The sequence below is a fragment of the Anopheles gambiae genome, chromosome 3, assembly GCF_943734735.2.
Source record: "Anopheles gambiae chromosome 3, idAnoGambNW_F1_1, whole genome shotgun sequence".
In the NCBI taxonomy this organism is placed as follows: Eukaryota; Metazoa; Arthropoda; class Insecta; order Diptera; family Culicidae; genus Anopheles; species Anopheles gambiae.
Window position 1 is genome coordinate 14,868,865 of NC_064602.1, and position 14,587 is coordinate 14,883,451.

Consider the following 14,587-nt stretch of genomic DNA (forward strand, 5'->3'; position numbering starts at 1 on the left):
GAACCAATGGGAAACAAAGTGTGGGTATGTTAGTGTCAAGCAAATCAAAAGCAAAAGCTATCTATTTCCCAATGTCCCCGAAGCCGCGGTATCGCGTTACGCGCTGTCCGTCAAAAGCGGGTCAAACTTTAGCTCGCGCAACAAACGCGGCTTTGGTTTTTTGCTGATTTGGCCCTTGCCAGCGCCGTCAAAACAAAACCACCCCAACAACGCCAAGCGCTGTGACCCACTAGCAAAATCCGCTGTGACCGGGTGTTTGGTGCGCCCGGTTTGTGCTGGGTGTAAACTTTGCGTGGGTATAAATGTTAGCAACCCGGCCAGCAGTAGCATCAGTACAGCCAGTTCCATCGTAGCTACTCGAAGCAATCACTCACTCAAACCGCACTCATTCAACATGAAGTTCCTCGTTGCGATCGCAGTCTGCGCCCTGGTCGGTGTCTGTGCCGCCGACAGCTACGGCAAGCCGGCCTACCCGGCCGCCCCGGTAGCCCACACGTACGCTGCCCACGCCCCGCACGTCAAGTGCGGCGCTAACCTGCTGGTCGGCTGCGCCCCCAACGTGGCCCACGTGCCGTGCCATCCCGCCCACGGTGGCCACCAGGAGTACCATCATGCGCCGGCCCCGGCCTACCATCACGCACCGGCCCCAGCGTACCATGCGCCTGCCCCGGCCTACCACGCCCCGGCCAAGAAGGAGTACCATCACGCCCCGGCCCCGGCCTACCACCATGCGCCCGCTTACGAGGCGAAGAAGGAGTACGCCGCCCCGGCCTACGAGGCACCGAAGAAGGAGTACGGTCACCATGCTGCCCCTCCCATGCACCACGGATACGAGGCCAAGAAGCCGGCGTACGGCGGATACGGCAAGCGCTCCAGCGACTTCGAGGCTGAGATGGAGGAATAAGCAGCAGCTGCGGCAGCAGCAGCAGCGGACAGTGGCGGCATCGTGCGGCATAGTGTGATGTTTCTATTTGTTTTTTGTAGGAAAATGAAGAAAAAAAGATATGAATAAAAACCAAGGCTTTATTAGAGAAACAATTGAAATTTAACTGTGGTGTTGGGTTTTGGTTTTTTGGGGGATGGGTTTTGGGCAGGGGTTGTTGGTTGAAAAGAAGAGGGTTTCTCGCATCAAATGTTCTCTTCGTTGCTCTGTTCAATTGTAGCTTTCGTGGTTTGTTCATTTTTCATGCCATACCTAATCCGGATAATGTTAAATTGAAATGGAAAGCTCATATCGATCTTTAAACGTTGATTAAAAAAAATCATTTTAATTTTAAAAATTACATTTTAATGTTTTCTTTTAATTTCTCTTTACTATTATTTATGAGTATAACTTTGATAAATTGTAGTCAAACGCATACACAAATTACGTTGGAGCTTGTTTCAACCTAATCTGGAGGGGAATGTTGTTAAAAGCCATACATTTTGCCATGTCTGAAGGCTTGGAGTAAAGCGTTTTAACTTGAAGGGTTGATTGAAGACATTAATTGATCTAGCTTAGTCTCAATTCATTTTGATTGTTCAACAACGGTTATGTGTCTGTAGCATTTTAAATCCAATAGTCGTGTCTTGTTGAATGTTTGACGCCAAACGGAGCAAAAGTTTTATTATTTCCTCAAAAATTGTGGTAAAACTCTGTGGTACTGCTCTCGCATACATTTTTATTATTTTTGGAAGGGATATTTAAAGAGGTATTGATTGTTGATTATTATTATTATTATTTATTCTTAATGTACGCTTATTCGCTTATAAGCATAAATGGAATAATACTTTGTTAGGCAACTAGTTGTAAAAAGGTGCTCATTTTTTTCCAACAGGAATCCTCAACCTTTACTTAAGGCATAGCCAATATAAGTAGATTATTTTTGTAGAAAATGGGAACATGAAAGCTTTGAAAGCACAAAAGTACAAAAAAACCTCGTGTGGTTTGTGATTTTAAAATCTATTTTTTTAATTGACACGAATTGCAGAAGGAGGTTTAAACAGTTTTATAAAAATGATCCAGATGAAATGAAACAGATGTTGTGCAACAAAATCGTTCTATTTAGTGACACCTTTGTTATTCTTACTGACTTACAACCGCTTTGCAGTCTTGGCCTGCCTCAGAATTGCTCACGGTCTTGCGCCTTGAATATACGCAAAATGTAAACAAAAAAATCAAGTTAGAATAACGTTTGTTATTCCAACTTGAATATTTTCATTTAAAACCCCTTCTTAAAGGCACCACCTGGTCGGACAATTTCCGGAACCGAGTCAATAACGCTGTTCTGAACGTGTGTGCGAGACACTTATGACACCCAAAATGAATCCATTACCCAGAATCGAAAGCCCAAACATCTTCAATACTGCTCGCGTTCCGCGTTCCAAACTGCCAGCCAAAACGAGGCGGAAAGGAAATTATACAATTATCTTTATGGCCATTACCCGTCCTGGGCGGATCTGTTGTTGGAAAAAGGAGAGAAAACAATAAACAGCACCACCGCGCGGCTGCCGCGGCTCGGGCTCATAACTGGGCAATAAAATTCAATTCATCGAGGCTGTGCGTTTTCACGCCCTGATTTGGGCCCCCTTCCCGCAGGCCAACACATTCCCACTTTCCGGAATGGTTCGAAAGTACAGCAACTTTGCCTTTAATTTCGCTCTGGGGTTTTTTTTTTTTGTTGGATTCGCGCACCCTCCTCCGGGCAGTACAAACAATAAATGTAGCACTGCTGTTGCTAAACGCGTAATCTCTGGTTATTATCCTGCCGGGCGGGTTTTTTTTTTGTTGTTGCTCCCACCCACCCACCGACTTTTTAGTGTGGCTTCCGATCCGGTGTGAGAGGTGGCCCGTGGCTGTGTGGTCCTTGGCAGGTTGGGCATGAGTTGCTGTTTTCCCCCGTTCGGAGCCAGCTTAAAGCGAAAGTAATTTCACCTAAAACAGCCCGCAGGGCTTCGGTACACGGGTGTATGAGTATGAGTGTGTGTGTGTGTGTGTGTGTGTGTGTGTGTGTGTGTGTGTGTGTGTGTGTGTGTGTGTGTGTGTGTGTGTGTTAACGTGGGAGGATTTTTTTCGAATTAATACTCCTCTACAGGGAAGTGAAAGAAGCACACACACAAAAAAAAACTGTTTAATATCCATTGCCAGTCCTGCTGGCGCTGCTCGTATTTTAAAGACTAAATGTTGCATTACTCGACAGTTTCCTTTTTTATCCCTTCTTCCCGCAGTCTGGCCTTGCGGGGGTAGAGGTAGAGATGTGCACGATAAGTGGCAAGTACGGGCAGAACGAACGAAAATTCGATAAAAGTATGTACGTGTTCGTGTTCGTGTGTGTGTGTACAGGAAGGTACACATTTTCCAGGGGCTTTTCATTTTAAAGTCATCGCGGCAAGTTAAACGAACTGGTCTGGTGTACGTGTGTGCTCGTGTAACACCTTAGGGGTGTACTTTATCTAATTTATGCTTATTACTTTATGAAACTAAACTAGGTTTCGTTGGAAGAAAGGGAAGGGAAGAATTTTTCCTCTGCTCATTCCACAAAACGTTTAAAAATGGATTAGTGCAAGAAGTGGTTGAAAGCTGAAGTGTGTAAAAAACAATATATGTTTTTAATTATAAAAACAATTGAAATCCATCTTGTTATGGCATTAATTTATTATTAAAAATAAATAAGCTTCCGTTTAAGTTTGGGACTCATTTTACATAAATATACTGCATTTAGCTGCATTAAATTCAATGTTCACTTCAACCTGTCATTTGCCAAATGGTCACTGAATTGGTAGAGGTGGTACATTTACATTTACATTTAAAACGTAAAGAATGGACCGTGATTAGACTCCAACCACCCAAAAGGACATCAATCGTTTGCAGCAGCGTCACGCAAACACACCAGCACTGTCCACTCAGCAGCGCAAACAATGCATCGCCCCGCCAGAACCAGCCCACATTGCATTACATTATGCACAAAAGCATTTCAGGCAATGCAATCCATCGGAACGCACCCGCAAAACCCGTCAACAACGCAATGCATCGCGCTGCTGTTGTTTGTCGACCGAAAGTCCCAAACAAGCAAACGCAAACTGTCCATTTGCCAACTCCTGATCCCTTTCCTCCCTGGGAAGGGGGGGGGGGGGGGTTTGGTCCTGATCAGCTGATTTAGCATTCCATTTCAAGTACAACATAGCAGTGGAGAGGACGGGACGCACGAACCTGGGTGCCATGACGGATGAAAATAAAAAACAACTCATCGGTCCACCAACCTCAACGTAACGGAACGCAGCGAACGCTGACCGCGTCACGAGAGAGTTTTAAATGTTTGATGCCGATGTCAGCAACAGTCGTCACCCGCCTGTGGTTGGTTTGTGCAAGCGGTGCAGTTGTGTTTTCCGTTTTCTCGCTTCTTCTTTTGCGTCATTTGTTTGGACCACTGGCCGATGGAATGCAGCGTTGCAGATTTGTCACATAAACACACATCCCCGCACACATACACACACATGGTTTTGTGTGAGTAGTTCACTTCCGCTTCGGGAACTTTGATGATCGACCCGGCAACAAACTGAGCGTGTTGCGTTCCTCGGCAGCGATGGCAAACGTGTTTTGGTCAGTAACATCAGTGGGGTGCAGTGTAGGTTGTTATTGTTTTGTACTTTTTGGAGCAGCGGCTTAATTAAATTGGCTTTTCTGGGGAATGGTACAATTTGTTTATCGAAAACGAAAATAGAAATTTACCATTGGTTCTTACCCAAGGTAGCTTTCTGCGTAAATATTTGAGCATATTTAGTTGCCTTAATGAAGATGAAACAGATAATCTGGAATGAAATAAAGAGAAAATGGACCATCTATAATGTTTTAAAAAATTATGTTATTTTGTATATAACGATTATCACACAATTAATAATTCATTGTGAAACATATCGAAGCAATTTTTTTTTTCATTTTGTATGAAAAAATGGAATTTGGGAAGAAGGACAACATACGAAGCTGTTGAACCAGTCATAGCTGATGTTTTTCTCATTTTGGTTGGTTACAATTCACTAAATCGTAGATTATTATTTGAATTAAATGCTTCCGTTAAGTCTTCGTTAAATGTTCGATATAATTTGACGCACATCTTTTCAACTTTAAGGATGCGCTCTGGCAGACATTATGTATATTCGAAACAAGCAAGACAAACATCGTTTAGAACCTGTGCAATTCTATACGTTTTTCATGTCTGAAGTCTTGTGCGATAGCTGCCAAAGTGTGGTGTTAGTTAACACGATTGTAAATCAAGCAGGATATGATATAGTTTATGACAATTGTAAGAAACTGTTGTATTCATATAATTGAAAACTGTTTTTTTTTAGAAAAATCAAATATAATAAATTACATATTTTGTATTTATATATCTAAAATTTTCATTGTACGCTCGAATTAAATTCATAGAAATTAAATACTTAGAAGAGCGACTTATCTAAAAATCTTGTAAACGGGCATGATCTCTATTGTTATTGTAATAGAGCTACAAAATGATGATATGCTTATCTTTCTTTTTTTTGCAAATAGTTTGTATTTTTTTAAACAATTCAAACAAATTTAAAGAAGCAAGGCAGCTTAAATTTTCCTTTTTTGCATGTTTTACAAGTTTCAAAAGCCTGTGTTGAAACACAGTTAATACCGCAACAATGATGTGTAAATTGAAAAAAAGAAGAAAATGTACGTGTTAAAAAGTTTTAAATCTTTGCTTCCCTTTATTTGATTAAGCAATCAATTCTGAGAGAATAAATGTCTGCTGTTGGAGATATTTGTGTCCACCATTGTACCATTGTTTAATCCGCCACCATTTACTGACTCAATCATATTTTTTTGAGATTTCTTTCAAGCAATGCGAACATAGAAGCGGAGCAAAACCAAACCCAACAAAATGACTAGAAAACGTTTTATAAAGTTTACATTAATCTTGTTTTAATTATTAAAAAATCATAATACTCCATCAGTCAAATTTGCAGCCCTCCTCCCGCTGGGCCGAACCCGCCCTCTTACGCCATAATCCACTGGTAGCTTGGGTTGCGCCTCAGTACTTGTGGGCTGGTGCGTGGTAGGCCGGTGCCGGTGCGTGGTAAGCCGGGGCCGGAGCGTGATGGGCCGGAGCGTGGTAAGCCGGGGCCGGGGCATGGTGGGCGGGCGCGTGGTGAGCGGGTGCGTGGTAGGCCGGCGCCGGAGCATGATGGTCGTGTCCGTGGGCAGGGACGCAGGGCACGTGCGCAACGTTGGGAGCGCAGCTGAACAGCAGGTTCGATCCGCACGGCACGTGATGTCCGCCGTGTTTGGCGTATCCCTTGGCGGCGTAGTCAGCCTGTGCGGCTCCGACGGCCAGCAGCAGCACGGTAGCGACAGCAATGATGCACTTCATGGTGGGTTCGGTGTTTTGTTTCGTTCCGGGACGAGTGGTGTATCGATTGATAATGCTCTTGTTGGCGCTTCTGGCACGGGACTGATAGATTCGTTGATAGCTTTGCCACAATTTATAAGCCCCCGTCGGGGCCGTCCATTCATGGTTGGTGGCGAATTTGGCCCATCAGCACATCAAGGTGGAGCGCGCTTAAGGTGAACAATTTTTGGCGGTTTTTTTTTTGTTTTAATTTTGCTTGATTATTTTTTGTGAGTTTAACACAAACAGCACGCATGTGCGAAGCGGATGTGTTGATGATTGATCAAAGTTCACTCGTGGCATAAAATGTATTGGCCGGTTTTTTGTTCCTTACAGTTCAATAGAGTCAGAAACTGATATCTGCAATTGCCTTATTGCAAAATTGAAATTGTGCTGTTTCGAGGACTGGCCAGCTTGACATTCATTAAATTTAGGACAACCTTTGTATGACTTCATGTGGGCCATACTAAATGAACATTTGTTTTCAAATTATGCCAAACTGATGGATTGGCAGGCTCGTACTAATTTATAAAAGCAAATAAGTATTACACTTGTAATAAAAGGGAGTTTTGTCTTCATCAAACACTTTTCTTATCAATAAGCAAAGTGATTGATAAATTAGTAACGAAAAATAAATTTGAAGTTAATCTGTATTTTTTTCCTATTGAACAATTCTTAAAAGGCTTTAAAATAGCAAAGGGGTTTTGTTTTATAAAGCAGGATAATTTTGAAAGTGCTAGATTGTAATGTAATAAGTTGTTTTTAATCAAAATGCAGCTAATGCCATTGCAATAAGTTCTATTGCTGTTGCATATTCTAGAAATTTTGTTCACGGATCTTAAACCATTTATGTGGATATTTTTTTCTGAACAAAAAAGAACAGTTTTTAAGCTTTCTTAATTAAAATTATTTAATTGATTTCTATTATGAACTTGGTATTAGATTTTATTGCGTATGAATCTGTTCAGCAATCAAAAAGATCGTTTTTTGTGTTATGATAGCCATCAATGTGCTGTTTAAAATTGAATCTCATAAAAAAAGGATGGAAATGGATGGAAAAAATTGATGTGTCGGCTCATGCAAGGCCGGACAGAATCGTTTTCCACTCGGACCATACCTCCGTAGAGTGGACTGATTGTTCGGTTGCTTGGTACTAATAAACCTCGATAGTCTGTATAGACCGGAATGACCGGCGTAACTCGTTATGCCAGTAATAAGAATAAAGAGGTATTGTATTTGATGATAATATTTCACATAATGTTTAATGATAATGTTTAACATACTATAAAAAAGTTTGGTTAAAGAATTATTCAAAATGATTCCCATGTATTGCTTCTTTCGTTTGAGTAATTTGTTGTGGATTCGAAACTTTTGCTATAAATTATTCAGTTCTGTTATGAATATTATGTTAGTACATTTTTGAACATATTTAAATGCCACGCAATATGATGCCATTTTATAAGTTTTTAAGAAATTTGATACACAAAGTTTTGCATATTTGTGTTAATCAAATTATTTTTAAATAAACAGTATTTAGAATTTTTTGTGGTTGTACATTTTTTTAAAATGTAAATGCTTCTTTGAAATTTATATTATCACAGAACAAATAGATTCATACAACCTATATATTTGTGATTTGCCTGCAAATTCATAGCTCATGTTCAGCGGTTTAATGCAACAGGTTTAACGCAATCTACAAAATATTGATTCTATTAAAATCAAAATACAGCTGAGTTTTAAAGGCACCTGAGGTTTTGCACCGTTCAATCACTTGTAAGGTGTAGCTCTTAGGCTCATTTAGGAACAAGTTTTATGACATACAGTCTAAACTCACTGGTTGAGTTTCGATTCCCTGCCAACCATTTAATATGTGCTTTTTAGTTGACACGTTTTTTTCATACAAAACAAAATCGGATTTTTCTTCTCAACAGGTCATAAGCGCTTTAGTGAATTTTCCAAAGCCCGGTTATTTTATAGAAACGCATGTTTTTTAATTGAACTGTTAGCCGACTGTAAAGCGTCCATTTGAAGAACATTTATGATTAATTAGAAAAAAACGAAATTCATGATGATAAATGTAACATAATGTATAAAACCTTAAAAAAATTGTTAGAAATAAAATGTCGTTCAAACTTAAGTCTTGTTTGAATAAAAGTTTACTTAAATTTGAATGCATTATTGATTGAATTCAAATGCATTATTTATTGAAGAAAAAACTATTTTTTTGCGTTTTCATAGTTATGTCATTCGTTTTTTAGAATAATAATAAAGATAATTATTATTGTAATGATGGTTTGACAATTTTGAAAAAGAAGCAGAGACGTAAAATATCATTGTGAACAAATTATAGATTTACTCTTTTTATATATCTCTTTCGAAATTAAAGAAAATCGCTTGCACCGGCAGCCTTTCTGATGGGTTCAGTAGAAGCTGTTCGAAATAGCTACCGTGCTTTTTTCCATCGTGCCATTACATTTTATTTTATATCACACAACTCGTTTTAGTTGACGAAATAATTTGTAGTATTTCTCATGAAAAACCATAGACGGCAAAACAAGTTTTTGCAAGGAAATATTTTTAGGTTTTTTTAAACCAGTAAACAATTACCTATTTTATTACAATTATCTACAATTACTAGTTACAATTTATCGTTCCTAGTTTTTTTATACAATTATCGACAATTGCTAGTTACATTTTCAATCATCAGTAGGTTCATAACTTATTGTTGTAACAAAACTTTAGGGTATTTCAAATTAAATGTAACTTAAATTGGAGTCTTATTAATTATATAAACTTTAAACAATCAACACTTTTTTTCGGCGAGCCCGATCGCTTCTTCCCATTTCCTGTAAGTTCGATGGCTTACGAGCAATGTCAGCAAATTTGTTTTTCGATTGAATCAATTTGCTGCCCGCAAATTCAATCGTCCAACTTTAACGATGCCTTAACATAGCAGCAAAAAAAACAGGATGGTAGAACGGCAAAGTGGCTACCGGGCGTGAAAAGCAGGAAAAATTTACCAAACACACGCACAAAACCAAACCACCGCCAAAAAAAAAAAAGCAAAACCCCCCAAAATGCAAACACCAGCACCCGAGCGCGCGCGCCTGTTGCTAGTTGCCCTGCTTACGAGCCCGCTTTTCCAGCAACACGCGAAAAACAAAACTGCTGAACGCACTGTAGAGCGCCCGCCGGCGCAGGAGTGGACAGCAAAAAAACAAAAAAACAAAAATCCAAGGTTTGCTGACGGAGGTGTAAGTGGTGGTTGGGCGCGGTGTGGTTTTTTTTTTGTTTATTTGTTTTGGCACTTTTGGCTGTTCGGTGCGCTTGTGGCGGAATTTCGGTGTACTGCGCCCGAGCAGCCGTCCGATTATAAATAGTGACCGCCGGCCGGTGATACAGTATCAGTCAACGTTTGTTCTCACTATCGAACAGTGTTCCAGTGTCATTCTTACGACCCACCAAACCACCACCACCCAACTTCATCATCATGAACACCATCGTAGCAGCAGTCATCCTCTCCATCGTCGTCGTCGGTGCCATGGGCGATTACGCCGCCCCGGCCAAGTACGAGGCGCCCGCCAAGGCGTACCACGCCCCGGCCCCGGCCTACCACGCTCCGGCTCACCACGCCCCGGCCCCGGCCTACCACGCACCGGCTCCCCACCACGGCGGATACGCTCACCACTCGGCTCCGGTTGTCCACGCTTACGCCGCCAAGGCCCCGCATGTCAAGTGCGGCGCTAACCTGCTGGTCGGCTGCGCTCCCAACGTTGCCCACGTGCCGTGCGTCCCCGCCCACGGCGGACACGGTGGATACGCCGCCCCTGCCCACGCCCCGGCCATGCACCATGGATACGCCGCACCCGCCCACGGATACCGCTCGTTCTCCGAGGCTGACCAGGCTTCGGCGGCTTTCGATTTCGAGGAATAAGCGCGGCGACTGATCAACTGAGCAACTCTACTGGACAACACTGGATCAACACTGGATAGATGGAAACGAAAAACTGGACACGGAACTTGGATCCGGCCTTTGAGGGACCAACAGCACCGGGGAAGTAGCGAGAGACAGCATCGACCGTAGCGCGGTGCTCGGGTGTGCGGCCACAGAACTGACCTCCGAAGCGTAGCAAGCCGCATCCGCGTTTGTTGCGGGGCGGCGCCTAGCCTAGTATCTTGTGCACTGTTTTGATTTGCAAATTGATTTATGGAAATATAGAATTCATTACCAATTACTAAACGAACTTCTGAAGCGCTGTTTTGCAAACTTGTTGGGGCAACATGGGGAACACAAATATCCGAAAAATGGGCGAACAAAATGGGAGTAAAGAAATGGGTGTAAAAGGAGTTGGTAACAGAATATTGGAATCGATCTATTCAAAATCAAACAGCGAACAGCGACTGTGAACTTTTCTCCCCATTCTTGTTGGAAAATTCTCTTCGGCTTTGCTTTCGGCTAGCGTTTTGTGCAAACAGTGGTTTTGCAATTAATTTCGATGAAATTGTGCCTCAACTTTGAAGTAGCTTCGATAGCACAAATCAATGATCATGCTTGATCAGCGGGGGGGTAAAAAAAACTCCTCTGCCTCTCACCAAAAGCTTACATCGTTTGCCAGTAAGGCGGGCTGTGCTGTGAAAGGGCATGAATTTAATTAAAATTAAATGTTTGCTTTTGATCACGATCATCATCATCGTCGTCGTCGTCGTTCCTACGGGCGTATGCGCTTTTTGGGTATGCGAGACGGCGGGCCGGCTATGGGCAAAGCAACGTTATATGTGTTCGACAGTGGAGCGTATCAAACAAGGGAAGGGTTAATGGAAAAACTTTGCCTTTGGGCCACCGCAACGCCCATCGTACGTTGCAGTGCGAGGGGCAGCCCCCGTCAGTGCACCACAACATTGATATGTGTCATGTGTGTGGTTTTTTTTGAGTTGAAAGGGAGGTTGGTTGGCGAAAAAGAGAGCTTTTTTGTGTGCGGCAACTATTGGGCAATTGCACAACGAACTATTTTGCTTTGCTGGCGTGGGCTAACATTAAAACGGGTCTGGTTGGTCTTGTTTGAAATTTGGAACGTTAGCACAAACAGCTGACGCTAAAACTGGTCAAAGTAGCTTCCTTTTGCTCGCCCTTCAATTAGCTGGATTGAGTTTGGCTTATAGTAGACAGGTGCATAGGATGGAATGTTTATCTTTCAGCTATGATTTGCGGCCTGTTTACTGAGGATTTTAGATGTAACATTGCTTTACGTCAACAGTATGGGTCACGAAACCATTCCTGTTTTTAATTTAATGTGATTTTTATTTTTAAAAAATGTATTTTCAACTGTATAATATTTACATATTTATTATCATTTGATGATTAGTCAATAAGCATTTTAGCTTTTTAAGTCTTAATTTTGTTAACACAGTAAGACACTAAATCGTTACATTTTAAAAGAAAATTCAATTTTGATAGGATAATCTGTGCCAATTTTATCAAATTCAGTGTCAATTTTATTAAATAATAATATATTTTATTGCAATACAGTCAGTGTGCATAAAACAACATTCTATGAAAATACAAATGACCAGTGGAAAAAGTATGAAAAACTCCAGACTGAGTTTGCTGGTATGGTTGGTTATGTTTTTATTTTCAAAACCTTTCAAATACTCTGTTGCGAGAAGACGGTCTTGCCCAACATTATCAATAAAAAGGCTCTACTGCTGCATACGCTAAGATGAATTTTTTTTATCATTTTATTATTCCAATGGCCCGGCGAAGAACCCTTTTCATCAATCCGAGCCCATTAGTAACTATTTCTAATCAAATTTAAAAATTCATTCCTGCGTATCTTTCTCACTCTCTAGCCTTTTCAAAGTAAACTTCATCAAAAACTGCACTATGCACTATAGCACATTGCGATGGAATGTAATAAAGTGGTACACAATTTACTCTCAATTCACCAGTCCTTGTCACTCATCAGTGCATCAGCACAACATCATCCTGAAGGCAAACATCTCAAACCATGCGCTCGTGCACCAAACAATGAAAGAGCTGTTTTACAACATCGCGAAAGTGAATCCACCTCAGCTGTCATCCGGCAACAGTGGAGAAACTAAGCTAAGGCTAGGGGGACAAGAGGGATGGAAATAATTCATTTTGAAAAACAAATTTATTTAAGCAATTCTTTTCCCCATTGTATACTCCACTCTCTGTTGATTGGTGACAGTTTCAGCTGAGGAGGAAAATGTTCAACAGAAACCTCCCCCAAGACTGCATGCCTGCTGGAATGAAGAGTGTACGTGAACGTTGAAACAGCTGATAGTTAAAAAAGGATGATAAAGAGAGAGAGAGGGAGAGGGAGATAGAGAAACGAAAAAAACGCGCCTCAATCAGGCCACAAAACGATCCTTGGATGTCAGCAAACAACTGGACCGGAGCGAAGAAAAAAGCACACCAAAAGCGCTATGTTTATAGAAGCGCTGAGAGCTTTCGTCTTGTTTTCTCACCCCCCCCCCGCCCCACTGCGCGTTCCATTTTCCGGAGCGTTTATTTATATTTCCACGGAAAGGATTTCCGCAGCTTCGACTGAAGGGAAATTTCATTCTATTTTTCTGCTGTATGATTTTTAAACCCCTTCCAGCGCATCTTCCAGCGTGAGTCAATGCAGCAGTTGGTTTTGCTTTCTCCAAGCACTGCTGCAGCAGTGCAAACAAGGTCTGCTGTGGAATTTTTCATTGGTTTAGTGTTTGCTTTCCCATCTCTTCGCCGCTCTGCAAATGGGAGGGAAAGCAGTTTGCAGCTGTGCTTTCTTAGTGAGATTTTGCAGACTCACAAGGAGGAGTCAGTAGAGGCGTCAGACAAAGCGGTAGCATTGAATGGTGTTTATTTTATCCTCACAGAGAGGTTTCCCCTTCAAACCGATTCATTCCCACACACACACACATACATAGTGCACTTTATTCCGTTTACATTACGTGTTTCTCTTTTCATTATCTAAACTGGGTTACACTGCCTACTTACCGAATGGGGAATAATAACGAGTTACGTCGTGCCAAGGTCGGTTCAGGCTGCATTGACTCCCTTTTTCTTTGCCGCATTCCAGCGATGTTTCCTGCAGAGAAACGGCACAAGAGGTACAATAACACATTAAAAAAAGGCACATTTACAATGAGCGCACACAAAAGCAATGGGTGGCATTATGCGCAGCAGCGCGGGCCCACGTTATAGAGAATCCATTAACCGGGGGACGGTTTCTTATTATTACTATGCCTTAGCAATATGTATTTCATTAATTAGCATGCTAGGCTTGCTTTGCAGCATGAATAAGAAATGAAATGAAAGCAACCGCGTTCATTGCAGTCCTGCAGGAACGGACACGAGCAGCGCGCGCTCCACACCGAGGAAAGCGATAGCAAACAACACAGAAGAGTAGAGGAGAGAAAAACGGCCCCAGCGTCTCGTCCCGGCCCGGAAAATGCCGTAAGCTACAAATTCCAGTGAAAGGCAGCGCAAGTACCAAAGAAAAGAGTGGTAAGAGGAACAAAAAAAAAACATGATAAAGGTGCATAAGAAATATTCCAATTATCATACCGCTGTCGCTCCACTCCATCCGCCAGCACAACACCGTTGAGTGGGGCAGCAAGCTTTCCCTTGTTTGTCGTTGTTGCTCGAAGGTGGTTCGAAGAAAGCTGCACCATTTTCATCATAAGCAAATGGCTAAGAAGACATGATTTAGCCATGTTTCGTTCGCTTTACCCACTCGCTACCGTTCTCCTTTCAATTTCAACAGGACGGAGAGAGGATGGCTTTCTGTAAAGAATCGTTTAATTTGCCCTCTCTTTACACAAAATGAAAGAAAACCCGCTCCTCCCTCCATGCGAAACCATTTCTTGCATCCTCTTTCTCTCTTTCTCTCACACACGCACACAGTGATACCGTCAAGTGCGGGGAGCTAATGATATGAAAATTATGATAAACTCCACCACCTCTATACCCTCGGCGCACAAGGAAGATGGTATAAGCAGCCGATCATTAAATTCACATTTCCCGGGGATCCGTTTGTTCGTGTTTTTCTTCCACCTCAACCTGCCGGGCTGCTCTGCCTCTGGTCTGGTTTACGGCCTCTAACCGTCGGTGAAACTTAACCTCAATTATGATACCCAAGTTGTTGAAATATTAACGAAGAATACTAACGAGCCACTAAGGTGGCATGGGT

The 14,587-nt window shown here is 41.9% G+C and overlaps 3 protein-coding genes across 3 annotated transcripts; 2 read left to right on the forward strand and 1 right to left on the reverse strand.

Moving 5' to 3' along the window:
- The first annotated feature begins 295 nt into the window (after positions 1–295).
- On the forward strand, positions 296–1,044 carry LOC5668145 (uncharacterized). Its single transcript, XM_001688540.2, has one exon. It carries the CDS (start codon positions 395–397, stop codon positions 902–904), a length of 510 nt encoding a protein of 169 aa, XP_001688592.2. The 5' UTR covers positions 296–394; the 3' UTR covers positions 905–1,044.
- A 4,988-nt stretch (positions 1,045–6,032) lies between these two features.
- LOC133394081 (histidine-rich protein PFHRP-II-like) lies at positions 6,033–6,371 on the reverse strand. Its single transcript, XM_061662729.1, has one exon. It carries the CDS (start codon positions 6,369–6,371, stop codon positions 6,033–6,035), a length of 339 nt encoding a protein of 112 aa, XP_061518713.1.
- Positions 6,372–9,760: 3,389 nt separating this feature from the next.
- LOC133392907 (vitelline membrane protein 15a-2-like) lies at positions 9,761–10,633 on the forward strand. The gene has a single exon (XM_061655456.1). It carries the CDS (start codon positions 9,880–9,882, stop codon positions 10,321–10,323), a length of 444 nt encoding a protein of 147 aa, XP_061511440.1. The 5' UTR covers positions 9,761–9,879; the 3' UTR covers positions 10,324–10,633.
- The last annotated feature ends 3,954 nt before the right edge of the window (positions 10,634–14,587 follow it).